General features: G+C 52.3%; 3 protein-coding genes across 3 annotated transcripts; all 3 read left to right on the top strand.

The window, feature by feature from the left end:
• Positions 1-302: 302 nt before the first annotated feature.
• On the top strand, positions 303-650 carry SPSK_08144 (uncharacterized protein; the record flags this gene model as incomplete). The annotated part of the gene is made up of 1 exon (XM_016734785.1): positions 303-650. The coding sequence occupies one exon, from the start codon at positions 303-305 to the stop codon at positions 648-650; it is 348 nt and encodes a 115-aa protein (XP_016590413.1).
• Positions 651-5375: 4725 nt separating this feature from the next.
• On the top strand, positions 5376-5777 carry SPSK_08112 (uncharacterized protein; the record flags this gene model as incomplete). Its single annotated transcript, XM_016734755.1, has 1 exon — positions 5376-5777. The coding sequence occupies one exon, from the start codon at positions 5376-5378 to the stop codon at positions 5775-5777; it is 402 nt and encodes a 133-aa protein (XP_016590412.1).
• A 590-nt stretch (positions 5778-6367) lies between these two features.
• Positions 6368-8404, top strand: SPSK_07202 (molybdenum cofactor sulfurase; the record flags this gene model as incomplete). The annotated part of the gene is made up of 1 exon (XM_016733866.1): positions 6368-8404. The coding sequence occupies one exon, from the start codon at positions 6368-6370 to the stop codon at positions 8402-8404; it is 2037 nt and encodes a 678-aa protein (XP_016590411.1).
• Between the last annotated feature and the right edge of the window lie 6575 nt (positions 8405-14979).

Genomic DNA, 14979 nt, shown 5'->3' with positions numbered 1-14979 from the left:
GCCCTCAATGTCACGGCCGACTGCCATGCCATCTACAAGATCGCCAGTCTCACGGGGCAAGGCATTTGCGCACGGAAGAATGCCAGGCACCGGGGGTACACAAACCTAATGCTCCGCACCGCCGCAACCACATGCCAGAATTCAAGACGCGCAACGAGATCGGCATCATCGATGGCCAGAAACAACGGCTGCCGCCAAAGCCATACCCTTTCCCGATGTCATTGCCTACGACGCCACGAGCGACAACCCGCTCGGGCGTGAGTACACATTAGTGTCCCGCGCACCGGGAAAGGCACAACGAGATGTGGATATCTGGGTCGACACGCACCGAGAAACAAAAGAAGGGCATTTTCGATGGTGTCCTCAACATCTTGGTTGCCTTGCACGGTGGCGAAAGGTGGACACGTGTCGGTGACCTCGACATAGTCCATGGCAAGATAGCTCCAGCGCAAGTGGTTGCCGAGACGTTCTGGCGGACGGGAGACCTGTCGCTGTGGCCTGTCGACGAGACAGTTTCGACGCTCAACGACGCTCAACCTACATGCGCCCAACGACTCGTGGCCGGCGGCAGTCGTTGCCCAGATAAAGGGCAATATTCGCTTGCTCCGTTGCGCTGGCTTTCCTCCGAACAGCCCTTTAACCCCGTCTAGTGGCCTTTGTGGACTTGCTCGAGGCGCCGACCACGCATCCGTCAAAGTGGAGCTTAGCAGACACCCGTCTCGTGCTCGCCCACCAAGATCTCGACGTTGCCAAACCCCTCGTGTGACCCGACACCGAGCATTTTTGTGGCCCGCTCGTCCTGACGACCCGGACAGGTCGGCCAAGACGCGGACCCTCATCAGCCAGCGTGCGGAACGAGTCTGCGCCGGCAACGATCCTTCCGTCACAACCCTGCTGCTTGATGGTCAGCAGTATGCCTCGACCCAGTGTGTGAGAGGTGGTGTGTGCCTCGGGAAGCATGTTATTTTGGGGTCATTCCTCGTTCCTCCTACGTCATGCAGAGATCAAGGGGCGCTGTTGTTTGAGGTTTCTTGTGGCAGGACGTACAAAGCAGAAGCACTATGGAGACGAACGACTTTGGTTTAAATACGGTAAACGGCGAGGATGCACAGAGTCGTTCCTATTCAGGGGCCACAGGAATGAGGTTTGCACCTCCATCTTCCCTTTGAAAGACAAAGGATCAACCAGGCACAAGTTACGAAATAACAATGCCGACGACGAAGCAATCAGAAACCAAGAAGAACGCATGAATCCCGACCCACGGCGCAATGGATTCTGTGTACATACGCGTACATGCATTGTAAAAGACGTCGTGTGAGGGGATACAAAGGTATCAAGGAGGAACAATTTGAACAAGGACAAAGTTCGAAGCAGAAACCGGAAGTCGTTGACACGAATTATTGGCTGCGAGAGGACGAGACCGTATGGTCCACCACAATACGATAACTGAGGCAGGGCGAAAGGCAGCAGGATTGTCAGAGGACAAGCACGAAAGGTGGTCCTTGATCCGCCGCCCTTAAAAGGGTACACTGCAGAATGAACCTCTGTGGAAGCATTGGTGATCGTTGTTCGTGATGTCGTATTAGCTCTTCGTGCACCGGACATAACTTCCTCTTATTGTCCACATTCTTTTTATACTCTTCATCCCCTCGTCGCCGTCATTATCGTGATGGTCGGTAACTGGCTTGTCCTACCTCGGCAGCGTGCTGGCTTGTGAGCCTCTTATGACGACGAGTTGTGCTCGTTTTTCCCAGACGCTTTCTACCGTGACCCATGCCAGCCAACGTTGCCATGCGATGCCCAGAGGCTGGGGGCAGAACATCTATAAATTGAAAGGGAATTGTCGATATAACGCATATTTTTAGTCATTTATTATGTTAGCAGTGAGCGGTATCAAGTCTTTACCTTGCCAGAGCAAACAACTGGACTCTCTGCATTTCTGCATGCAGTATGCAGTTGGCAGGAAACAAAAAGCATGTCGCATATTTCCCGGTATCCTGGCGGGCGGTCTTCGGTCGCGCCTCTTCTTCCGATGGCTTCCTACATGTCACCGACCACTGCATTGCCTAGGGCTGTGTCATTCTTTCTTACCTTTTTTCTTTCTTATCGCTTTTCTTTCTTTTTGCTTGTCCTTCCGCACTATCCGCAAACGTTCTGATCGTCCGGGTTGTATCCTCGCCGACAAGATGTGCAGTTTTTGGCCATTTCCGGTAATGGATGCTTTTTCCTGGTCAAACATCAGAACGGCACCTGGCACTTTTGTGTTTGCTCTCGAAACTCTTGCCTCTTTTTGGTCAAAGAGGGCAGGCGACGCCCGGGCGTCTGCAGACGGACCATCCGTCAACAAGTGCCCAGCCTGGCTTGCATGTATTGCATTTCCATGCTTTCGTTCCCTTTCCTGGTTGCGCATGCTGCAAGGTAACTCTGCAGTTGAGCAGCCACAGAAATATGGGACCCGGTGTGCTAAAGTTAGCCAGCAAGGAGCAACGTCGTAAGCGAAAGGCGCATGCAGCGGAAGTCTGTGGTCAACTTCGGACGGGACGGAACCTTTTGGGATGCTTTGTCTGTGGCTATGCGCCTGCCACCCGTCTTTTCAGAAGCCCGGCGCAAAACACTGACCGGGCCGTGATGCTCTGTTTTGAGCATGTCACTGTCCGCCACCCCTTTGCTTTTTTGTTTTGCGGCTGATCGTACGGCCTTCCGTCAGACGGGATGTATTGCAGTCTGTGCTTGTTTTTTTTTTTTGTTTTTCATTTTTTAATGGTTTGTTGTCGTTCACCAGAAAGTGCAAAACCGCCCAGCTGTTTGACAGCACGATACGACGGCAGCTACGGGCACCAAGCTTGTGCCCCGTAAAGAGAGACAAGCAGTGGCGTCTGTCTATTCGAGTCGTGCATCTGGTGGCGGCTGGCAGCGTACAGCTGGCTGTCATTATGTCGTTTGCGCCGTCTCAATCTATTTATTTTGCTCCTCCAAATGACAACTCGTCAATGCACACCACGGGGATTTGCTCTTACCGGGTATTTTTATAGTTATCCCTGTCCACTGCGGCGTCTGAGGACTCGCACAGACACAGAGAAAGATACGACACACAGACTGCGGAGTTGCCACGAGGTGCCGTGGCAAGTTGTCTTTTCATTGTCTGGTTCTCTTCCGTGGCACACCTCCTGACTTGCAAGGCGCTGCCTTTGAGGCATACGCACTGCACCGTAGCATTGCCTTCCCTCCCGTCGAATGGGAGTGTAGCACGACCGAGGCTTTGATGTCATTCGGTCCTTTTGTGTGTGCATGTGTGTGCGTTTTGCTTGGAGAAACTTGTGCACAGAACAGCAGAACTCGAGTGAACCTGGTATCTGGGATGCACAGAAAATACACCTTTTGGTTTGAATTACAACAAACATCTAAGAATCAAGAGGCACCCTCTGTTCTATTTTTATTTCATTTAAATACTGACCAAAATACTGAAATAAACCATACAAAAGATGCATCTAAAGCAAAAATAAAATAAAATAAAATAAAAATTACCATGTGTCACGGCTGGCTTGACAAACAGTTTCTTTTTGTAACTCTTTGTTGACGACCCTTCCCCTCTCTTCCCACCGACAAGGTTCATCCCTGCCTCGTGTCATACCCCACAAGGCTTGCAGTCGATGTCTTCCCGATGTTTTGTTTCACTCTCATTCCAGTGGTCATGCTTCCCCGTCTTTAAAGTTGAAGCCTTTTCGTACATATGACCAAATGTCAAGTGTCAAGCATCGAGAGTGGAGAGTCATCCCGGTCCTACGTATATGAGAATGGAACGTAATGGTAGCATCTTTTGCCTCAAAGAAGACTATGGCCCGAGCATGCATGCACCATGTGATGGCAAGACGGGACATTGTACTCTTTAACAATGGCTGCATAAGAAGAGAAGGAAGAGAAAAAAAAAAGTAAATGTATGTGCCGCCCCATAAAAATAGCACGGTGCGGCCGTGAGTGCTGCTTTGCTTGCATGCAACAATAGTCCCGCTAAACCAGAAACATCAACGTACAGGTCGACTTGCTGCGTTGTCTATCCAAGACGCGGGTCGATTTTATGCAACACAATTGGCGGCCATGTACATAAGCGTATTGGACTGTTGTTCAGCGGGCATCTCGACAACAGCCCCGTTTAGGGCTATGAGGATCTCCACGACAGCACAGCCGTATCCACCGTTGAGCATATCAGCTCGTCTTCCTCTCGGTTTTCGGATTTCAATTTTCAGTTTTCAGTTTTCAGTTTTCAGCTCGCAGCTTGCAGATGCTCGGCTGCCCGTCTGCCCCAAAAAAGACGATCTTGTACACGGCGGCCCGAAGCCGTGCAACAAGGCAGCGGCGGGACAAGGTACACCACCAAATCCTGTAGAGGTGAGCAGCGCAGGAGGAAGAGGAAGAGGAGGCGGCGGGCCTCTGTACACGGCATCCGTACAGATGACACCCCTTCTTCTTTTGTAAAATTAAACATAGGCAAGAGCCTTTATCGACGTTCGAAGGACAAGGACATTGTTCAAGGCCGGTGCCGAGTCTGGTTCGGCAGATACTCGACATCTCGTCTCGTTCCTCATTGTTTATGTTCAAACCCGACGGTGTATTGCCATACCGGATATGCTGATCATGAATGCAAGACTTTCCTGGTTAATCTTTTCCTTCGATTGTCTTGTCCTGTTGGTTTCTCAAGTGTTCGGTCTCGCATTTGGGCACGTATTTGGTCTCGTATTTTGCTCTTCTTTGTTTGTCTCCCTATTTCATGCTGTCAACATGGCCCCCAATCCTACCCATTCTTCCGCCAAAGCCATCACCACGTCCAGTCTGGGATTCCAATGGAAGCACGACACTCAGCCTCTTCTTTTGCTTCGTCTTGTGGAATCCTTCACACCCTCTTGGTGTTCCTCACTGCATATCAGCTTCTCCGTCTCCGCGGGTTTTGCCAGCTCAGAGTTTTTTTACTTTTTCGATTTTTCTCTATTTCCGTTTTCGTTTTCTCTGCTCTTCTGCTTCTCGACGCCTATGTCGGCGAGATGCCCGCAGCCAGTCTATGCATCGTCTCGCCAAGTGGTCTCGTTATACGTGTGCAAAGTAAGGGGTGATGAGGTGAAAGGTAAACAATCGAGCAGCCTACGTCAGTCGCCAACAGTCTCCCGAACAATCTCAGCACATCATATTATCACAACGTTACACAAAACCTCCAACATCTGTTGATAACTGGAACGTCCATAGCTGTTAAACGAGGTTACAAAAACGAGACGTGTGGGCTACGATATGTCCTCCGTGGTCGATTCACCCACCAATTTTGAATTCGTAGGCTTGCTTTGGACATGACTCTCCTGTGACGGAACTGGTATGCTTCTGCATCTTTAATGCAATGTATTCCATTCATCTTCGTCCACTCTTCGTCCACTCTTCTCCTCTCTTCTCTTCCTCCCCCACCCCTTCTTATCATCCTCCCACCCTCCGGCTTCGCTTTTTGCTTCCCCGCTGACCTTTCCCTTCTGGTCGTCTCGTCGTCTCGTCGTCTCATCGTCTTGTCGTCGGCTCGTCTTCCCCTTTGCGTCCCCCCTTCCAACATTCAGCCACCGCCCCTTTGTCGTCACCGCATCGTCACTACACGGAGCTTCCGTTGGATGCCCGTCAAGGAGCAATCTCCACCGGTGATCGTCGTAGAGGCCAACTGGCGTATCCTACTGGCCCACAACTCGTGCATCAATATCGCCGTCCACTCTTCCTTTTTCGGAGACGATGGTGTAGACGGAGGTGTGTGATGGACGTCGCCGAGAGGCGTTTCGTTCAGTCCAGTCTAGGTCAGGTCGAGTCGTGTAAGCGGCAGTGCCATGGCTGAGATCGACCGATTTGGCCAGCTGGGGATCCCAAGTAGGTCTCAACAAGACCTTTGGAGGTGGCATCAGCTTGCCTCTTTTGTGCATGTCGGCTCCTTCGATGCGTGTATAACATGGCGTGGCCATCCCCTTTGCGTTTCCTGACCACCCTCTTCCCTCGCGGCTCTACCTGCCAGTTATCATTTGCTGCTGCATTCTATACACACCCACTTCCTTCTATTTTGTCATCCTTCCGTCTTCTTAGTTGATGTCCTCGTTATCATTTGTTTTTATTTTATTTTATTTTTATTTATTTTTTGATTTCTCATTTCCCTTGTCATTTTTTATTAGCAGTAGGCTTTCCATCCCATCCGTATCCTTCTTCCCTGTGAGCACTGTTTCTACCTGACACTGGACACGCGGCATCATCCCGTCATCCTTTCTCACACCATCACTTCGTTTATTCCCTTGTCTGGACTGTCTTCAGCTCACGCCCTTCTTTCTCTCGTTCCTCCCCTCTTCCCCCCCACCCCACAATGTCCATCCTGGACGCCTACCCCGAGTACGGCTCGACGGCCTGCCTCGACACGCTGCGGCAGACCGACTACAGCTACCTCGACGAACAGCACCACGTGTACCTCGACTACACGGGCAGCGGACTGGCCGCCCGCAGCCAACACCGCGCGCACGCCGAGCGGCAGACGTCGTTGGTGCTGGGCAACCCGCACTCGGTGAGCCCCACGAGCGAGTGTGCCACGGCCTTGGTGGAGGCGACGCGGACGCAGATCCTGGAGCACTTTGGGGCGTCGCCGGACGAGTATGCCGTCGTCTTTACCGCGAATGCCACGGGCGCGGCGCGTCTTGTGGGCGAGGCGTACCGCTGGGGGCCCACAACGACGAGCACGAGGAATCGACCAAGGACCGGGACCGGGACCGCGACCGCGACCGGGACTGGGATTCGGTCTGGCCGACGGGGCCGCGCAGAAAGGCGCCTCGTGTTGACGGCCGACAACCACAACTCCATCCACGGGCTGCGGGAATACGCCCGGCGGCAGGGCGTCGCAACGCAGTATGTGCCGTGTCGAATGCCGGACATGGATGTGGACGAGACGGTGCTGATGGACGTCCTGGCGCCGGAGGCCGGACCAACGGCAAGCTTGCGGCGAACATCCAAACCAAAGTCGAACGCGTGGCAGCGGTTCTTGCGCAGCGTCTTTTGTGGACTCTTGGACGGGAAGGCGGACATGGATGAAAAGGACGTCGAGGTTGAGGACGACGGCGTTGGTGACATCACCATAACGACAAACAGCACCACCACCGCCTCGTCCTCCTTTGACCACCCCCACGACCGCGGCCTCTTTGCCTACCCGGCCCAAAGCAACTTTTCCGGTGTCCGCCACTCCCTGGATTGGATCGCCGCCGCCCAGCGCCGCGGCTACGACGTCTTGCTGGACGCCGCGGCCTACCTGCCGACGTCGCGGCTCGACCTGTCTCGCGTGCACCCGGACTTTGTGCTGGTCAGTTGGTACAAGCTGTTTGGCTACCCGACCGGCGTGGGCTGTCTGGTGGCGCGGCGCGAGGCGCTGGCACGGCTGGACCGGCCGTGGTTTTCGGGCGGCACCATCCAAGCGGTCAGCGTCGGGCTGCACTGGCACGCGCCGGCGCACCGCATCGAGGCGCAGTTTGAGGACGGCACGGTGAATTTCCAGTCGATCCCGGACGTGGGCGTGGGCATCCAGTGGCTCAACAATGCCGCGCGCGCGGGGGGAACCGCCATCGCGTGTGGCGGCGGCGGCAGCGACGACGCCAAGCGTGGTGAGGACACACAGGGGAACACACAAATGGTCACGCCTGCGGACAGACTCGCGCTGGTGTCCGTGCGCGTCCGCTGTCTGACGGGCTGGTTCCTGGACCGGCTGGTCGTCCTGCGGCACAGCAACGGCCGCCCGATGGTGCGCCTCTACGGTCCCCCGCACTGCCTGCCCGACGGCAGCAACCGCGGCGGGACGGTGACCTTCAATGTCCTGAACACGGCGGGCGTGGTCGTGGACGAGCGCATCGTGGCGCGGGAAGCGGCCAAGGCGCGCATCTCCCTGCGGACGGGATGCTTCTGCAACCCGGGCGCGGGCGAGGCGGCGCTGCAGTACACCTGGGCGGACATGCTGAAGCTGCAGGCGTTGGCCATGCGGAGCGTGGGCGGCGAGACGTTGCCGGCGTTGAGCAGCGCCGCGGTGGCTGGTCCCGCCGCCCACGTTGCGCGGGATTGGACGCGGCCAGACAGTGGGTATGAGGACGGAACGGTGACGCAGGCGTCGTCGTCGGAGGTGGAGGTGGGGGAGGAGGAGGAGGAGGCGGCCTCATCGCCCCAACCGTCGTCTGTACCGACTCCGTCGACTGCATCGGCATCGACAGCAAAAAACAACAGCGACTGGCCCGTCACCGGCGCCGTCCGCGTGTCCTTTGGCATCGCTTCCAACACAGCCGACGTCGACGCCTTTTTTGTTTTTGTCCGCCGTGTATTCGGTGACTGGGCGGGCGACAATTCTGGAATGGAGCCGAGGATCGAGTGTTAATGTGGTTGATAATGACTTATGGTGTTGAGGAATGTGGCGGTTTGCCGTTTTGTGTCTCCGTTTGTGTTTTCGCGGATTTTTAAGAAAATCCTTTCATTTCATTGGATATTTTTGCTTCTGCTCACGATCATTCTCTTTTTCGAATCGGCGTTTGTCTCGTCAATCTACGTGTATCACAGCTTTCTTGTGAATCACATTTGCAGTGCAATAAATCCCAGACAAGGTCGACAGTCGCAAATTTGTTTGTAAATTTCCTAACTACATTCCAAATTGAAAATCGAAACAAATGCAGGTCAAGAACAAAAACGAGAGCACAATGAGCGCTAGCACCCGCAGTCCGTCACCCTTCCCATCTCCGATCTCCAATCTCTGGATGTGGTTCGGTTTGGTAGGAACGGAAAACTGCCTCGGGGCCGAGCATCAACCAGTGCGTCAGCGCACCGTCGGCATGGTTGCGTGTCGACGTTATTTATTTGCCGCAGCTGGAGCAAGAGCCTAGATAGGTTAGGATTTGATTTTATTGTGTATACATCGTCATGGAACAGTCAAAGAACATACAGTCAGAGCCGCAGTTGCAGGAGGAGGTGCCAGAGCAGCCGCACTCGCCCTTCATTTTGACGGTTGGTTGTGGGTGGGGTGGTTTAACTCGTAAGAGAGAGAATGGTGGGCAACGTCAAAGGATCTTTGACGATGAGTTGATGTTGTTGACGAGTTGTTATCAAAGGCGGAAGATGTGTCTTGTGGTCGACTTGGTGATGAAGGGGGAAATGAAGGACCTGGAAAGAGGGGGAGACGGCCTTCTTATATCTGCAACGACTCGACACGAGCAGAGGGAGATGGCCCCTCTTTCTTCTACGCTACAAGGACTCGGCCGTCGGAGACTAAGACGCTATACTAGTGTGATGTGATGATGGGCGTGATGGAGGGCAGAAAGTGAGTCGAGAATGGAGGCAAGGGAGGGGCGTGGGTGGAGTGACTCGAGCAGATCGACGAAGAAGTACGGCGTGCTGTAAGAAGGACGAAAGGGCGGCAATACTTGACAGGGGCAGAGGAGGCGAAATCGTATCTCGCAAAGGCAAAATGGAGACGAAGTAGTCGAAGTCGAAGAAGTCGAAGAAGAAGGGGGTGCAGGTAGACTGTTTGAAACACACTCCACGATGGAGGGTGTGAAGTAAATGGGGCAATGGGACGTTGTGAAGAGCAGAGCATACACGGAGACACGGAAATGCATGATGTGAGCATGTTTAGCAATGAGTGCAGGTCTTGTTCCCAGTTTGAAGGATTGTTTCTTGTTTCTTTCTTTTGCGTATTGCATTTTTTTTCTTTTCTTTTTTTTCTTTTTTTTTTTTTGTTCGTCTGCGACTACACAGGACTTGGCGGTATCTCTGCTTCAATGTCTGCGTTATGTCGTACGATATGTAGCATCTACAGACACGCCGATTGTTTCGAGACATCCGAGGATGCGTCACTGAGTTGACGTTGAGAGTTGACAACTGCCAACTGCCAATTGTGACTTACACTTAAGAAGGCAACGACAAGGGCTACCGCTGAAGATTAACGTATTTGCTGATGCAAAAACATCCCACAGGGCATTCCAGGCGCGCAGGTAGCGCCGCGCTCTGACGGCATTCGATTTTAGTGGCTGATAGCACCTGTTAGTGGGTGGATGAGGGGGGCACGGGTCGCTGAGGCGCTAAGCGGGTTTGGGTTAGGCTGGCCTCTTCCTGCACTGGCCGCCGCAATGTTCATTTTTAAACTCTGCGCGATTTGCGCCGAAGGCTCAGTGGGCTGGCTGGTTAGTGGGTGAACAGATTAGCGTCTTACAGGCAGTCTACGACAGTGCTGAACATTACGACAGTGGCTCAGTGGGTCCGCGTGGTTTTTGCGGTTGTGTCCTTGCCCAGGACGCAAACGTTCTGCGCTGTTTGTGCGTTTGACGGCATTTCAATGATGGCAATGCAGATGATCAGAAAAGGGGATCGGATCCAGCTTTGAGTGCATTGTGCGTTTTGTGTGCCTTGTGCGGCTTTTCTGCGTTGAATCACAGGCTGCCTACGGGGTATTAACAGGCTGCCTGTGTGCTATACTTTGTGCTGTAGTCTGCGGCATACGTCCCTTGAATTTGTCCCACTTTTCCTGTTAAACGGTCGTGCAACAGAATGTAATACAGCAAAAGACGGCGGGCGCGCGACTACAGAGTACACGAAACAATGTAAGGTGTGACCAAAAGGCTATCGTCGGCAGTTCTGCAGAGACGGATACCTTGGACAGCTGTTCTGGAACAACGACACTTGCCAACTTTCAGTTCAGAGTTGCCGCTCGGGGCGCTTTTCATCCTGTTTTCCACTGTTCCACAGAGGGTTAGCTTTGTCCTTTACAACTTCCTGGCATGTCAATCAAAATACGTGTTGTACGGGGTACATAATAGCGTCGGTAAAGAGTACGTAAACCGTGGCGGCCGACGTGGGAGGCAACGAAGGGCGTGGCATCGTCGCGGCATCGTCGCGGCATCGTCGCAGCAGCCCAGAAAGACACCCCGCGGCGTGGGACAGACCGTCTGGCAGGCAAGGCAGACATGAACAGGAGAACCGACACAGGCATGGATAAGAGGAACGAGAAACGAGTGTGCCCGCGTGGATCTTCCAGCAGTCCTGACGGCGATGTCATCGGGTCATGAACAAAAGAGACAGCAACAAGTCGATCTGCGTCCACTGATTTGTGCTTCATTATGTATTATGTAGTATGTACGACGTATTGCGGTCGACTCGGCTTTCCGTATTCTGCTTGCATAAATATTGACATGCACCGGCCGAATTGCCGCTGCACGGAAACAAGCGACATCACGAACCAGCAGACCTTGTTTGTCAGTGGCACCGGTTCGACCAGCGACCCATCTGCAAGACACGCCGTGCGCAGTTTATGTCGTGTCCACCCTGTGCGCCTCTCGCGTCGTGTCCTGTGTCCTCTGCTTCTTCTGTCCCGGAAGCTATCCGATCGGTTTTGTACAGCAGACTCTCATGCAGGTGAGGGAGCACAGAGATACAGTGGAGGTTGTCGTACGGCAGGCCACACGCAACAACACGGCCATGTGCTCTAAAAGGACCAAGAGAGAATCCGGAGGGAGACTGCAAACGACGACATGAGGACATGGCTCGGTGCGAAAACGGATGCAACAGGACCGCTATGACAACACGCCTTGGCAGGGCAACTCCAATCTATTTCGAGCAGATAAGAGAAGGTAAACTAATTTGAACGTATGCCGTCTAGACGTCCTGCAGGTGCACTGGATAATCCGGCAACAAGCACAACAAACGAGCACACGGATGCTGTACCTCTTCTGTGAGCTTAGAAAGGACAGTCCGCGCATCACGGCAGTCCTTTGACTTCCTTGCGTCTTCTTTTGTCTTGGCCCACGACGGCCAACACTCCGCTATCCGCATCCCGCCAGTCAGTGCAACCATCCCCACGCGTAGCAGTGCCCTGGTTTGCTTCCCACGCGGCATCCCCGCGTCCGTATGCTCTTTTCTCGCTTCGTGTTCTCATCCATTGCCCCGTTTCGGGTAGGTCGTTCCTCGCCAGCATCACAGCTCGGGAATTCGGCCTTCTGCATGATGAGTCGTCGAGCTGTGTTTCTGGTTCTCCTCTCATCACTTTCCCCTTGCGGAGTCATTCCGTTGCATCGACCCCACGTCTGTCCCGTCCCAAAGGAAGAAATGAGGCCAATATGTCGACCTATCGACAAATGGGGTGCAAGAAAAAACGTGCTCATACTTTGGGACTTGAAAAAGGATGCATCCAAGTCACCGTGCAAGTTGCTCTTGGTTGGTCGACGGCACACAAAAGTCAGGTGCCGCCACATTGACGCAGGAGGGTTGGAGTGGAGGCGTGTAGCAGCTTGTAAGACACGAAGCAGCCGAATTGGGAAACCCGGTGGCACTGCAACGACTCTCGTCCAGAAACGAGCAAACAGCACTCTGTGCAAAAACGCACTCCGATGTCTATCCGACTTCAGCTCTGCAATGTATTCGTATTCGTAGAGTTGATGCAGAGGACTCGTACGAGTTCAATGGAGAACGTGAAACACCTCGACTGGTGACTGTGCATGATGTTAAACGGCACTTTACCGATAGGAACATCTTATGAAAATTAGTAGGAGGATGTAAAGATAGATTCTAATGAAGAATTTATAGAATTTGATGTCGAATGTCAAAACAGAAAAGATATATATACGGCCAGTAATAAATCTAGATGAATACGGAAAAATGAATACAAAGTACACGTAGGTGCAAAAGAGTTCATCATCAAAGGTGCATCTTCGTGAAGTAAAAGTAAACCTGATAGCATTCTGAAGGTGGACTGCATGACCACCCTTATGTCTTCTGCTCCTCAACTTATAGCTGGCTCTATCGATGGTGTTGATCTGGGCAGGTTGTGAGACACCCCTGAGAAGGTGCCCGGCTGCATAGATCACTCTAACAGGAAAGCAGTGAGGAGATCACTTCTTCTTGCCATCAGCTTTACTTCCTTGGAGTAAAATATTAGATACTGGAATCTGTGGACCTTGCCACTTAATTACTTCTGTCGTATGCCGGCCCTTGGATCTAATGACATGATGTTGACATCCTGCTCAGCCTTGCGCTAAGATTGGCGTCACGGGCACACGACTTCACTTCATATTTGTTTATTCTCAACATTCTGCTCAGTCTGCCGTTGAACATGAACGTAACTCATCTCACCTATTCATTTTTCAATTTCTATTTATTGAGTACTCGGTAAAATAGTTTATTGCATTTATGTTTCAGTTTATCGATGATTTATTGACTATTCGTTTGTTTACAGTTGTTTACCGTCTGATATTTGATTGTCTTTCATCACATCCTCAACTCGCATTCACTGTCTTTCGACGATCCCATCTACTTGTCATGACACATCACTCACCCTTTGTTTGCAACTATTCTGCGGCCTTCCACCGGCTTCTGCCTCCTCTACCTCCAGGTATAAATAGAGAGCCTCCCCCCTTCACCTCTCCAGCAAACTCTTCCTCCTCCACTCTCCCTCTTCCACACTCTTCTTTGTCCACATTCTTCGTCGTCCACACTGTCTCTGTGACTCTTTACCCCCCCTTCGTTCCCCCCTTTTTGTTTCTCCCTTCCAAACGTCGCCTGATCCATAGAGGTCGTCGCCTTACGATCCAATTTCATCCCAGCCGCCAACAAGCTCCCAGTTCCACTTCCAATAGGATGTCGAAAACTTGCCTGTGACTCCCCCCGAACGCGGAGGAAAAAAAAGAGTATGTCCACGAGCTTAGCCATGAAGGACGTACTATTCACTGTGATGTCAGAATGAAGAAAGTAAGTACGATGTCGGGATCATGTCATCAGATGCATTGTTGAAGCCGGCGTTGACTTTTATCCTAGGTCTGCAACCATCAAGCCACGTCATCGCTGGCTGTACTGTAAATCGGATGTGAAGACCGCTTGAAACCAACTGACATAATCCTTTGACGCGTCTCGGCTGCCTTCTTCTCCGTTCAGAACCTGGCCTCATGGCGCCAAGAACATTGTGACAAGAAAATTCAAGACCGAGCAAGACCATTCGAATTTTGCTTGCCAAATACTCACCACGTACACAGCCCAACATCTTGGCCGGTTAACGACGACGGACAAGGCGTCATAATGTCGTGCACAGCAGAATGTTTCACGCCTCATACAGTACAGCCACACGAGCAGACACATCGGAGAAGTTGCCAAGGAAACAATGCTAAAGCATTTCATGGAAATAAGTAGCGGTCGATCAGATGAGCGACCACTGGTAGCCGTTCGTGTAGGGAAGGGGAGGTAATGGCCTGGAAAGAGGCTCAACTAAATTGGCGGTGGTCAGGCATGACGGTTGGCTAACCCCAATTGTCTATCCTGTTCGTAACTCTTTATTCTCGGAAGTCGTTCTTTTTTGTCGACTGCTGGGGCCTATTACTTGACTTTAAGTACCTTTTGACTTGCAAATTGCATTTACACCCAAATGAGCCTCACACAACGAGTCGCTCTGCAAGTATGGATGCCCGACATGCCAGACAAACTGGTCAATATCGGTCGACACCACGTTATTGTCGCCGTCATCCTCGAGTCATGTTCTTGTGGTGAAGAGCCAATTTCAATCACCCAACAACAACTGAGAGAGAGGTATTTCCAAGGCAGATGGCCAGCAATACGCGCTGCCGTCTGGCCTTAGGGCTCATTACGTCCATTCCAAAGACGGATTTGGGTCGTTGAGAGCAAAGTATAATGCTTTTGAGACACCACCCACAGCGAGATAGAAGTCTGGCTGCTGGTATCAGTCATGGTAGAGACAACCAGAAACAGGAAGCTCTACTCATGAATAACAAAGATAAAAGACTATTGCTTTAGCCGAGGATCAAGGCATTGCATTTCTATATGGCGTCAGAGTCCCACCCCACATCTTACGACGAGGAGGCAAGAGTAACAATACCAATTGCTTGAAGCTGATGTACTTGCTTACAATAAACTAACAACGTCTGGAAACGGAACAGGGTCGGTTCTAGATAAGCATTCCACTTC

Source organism: Sporothrix schenckii (genome assembly GCF_000961545.1).
Source record: "Sporothrix schenckii 1099-18 chromosome Unknown Cont41, whole genome shotgun sequence".
Classification (NCBI taxonomy): Eukaryota; Fungi; Ascomycota; class Sordariomycetes; order Ophiostomatales; family Ophiostomataceae; genus Sporothrix; species Sporothrix schenckii.
The sequence above is the reverse complement of the archived record's forward strand: the minus strand, read 5'-3'. Positions and strand labels throughout refer to the sequence as shown.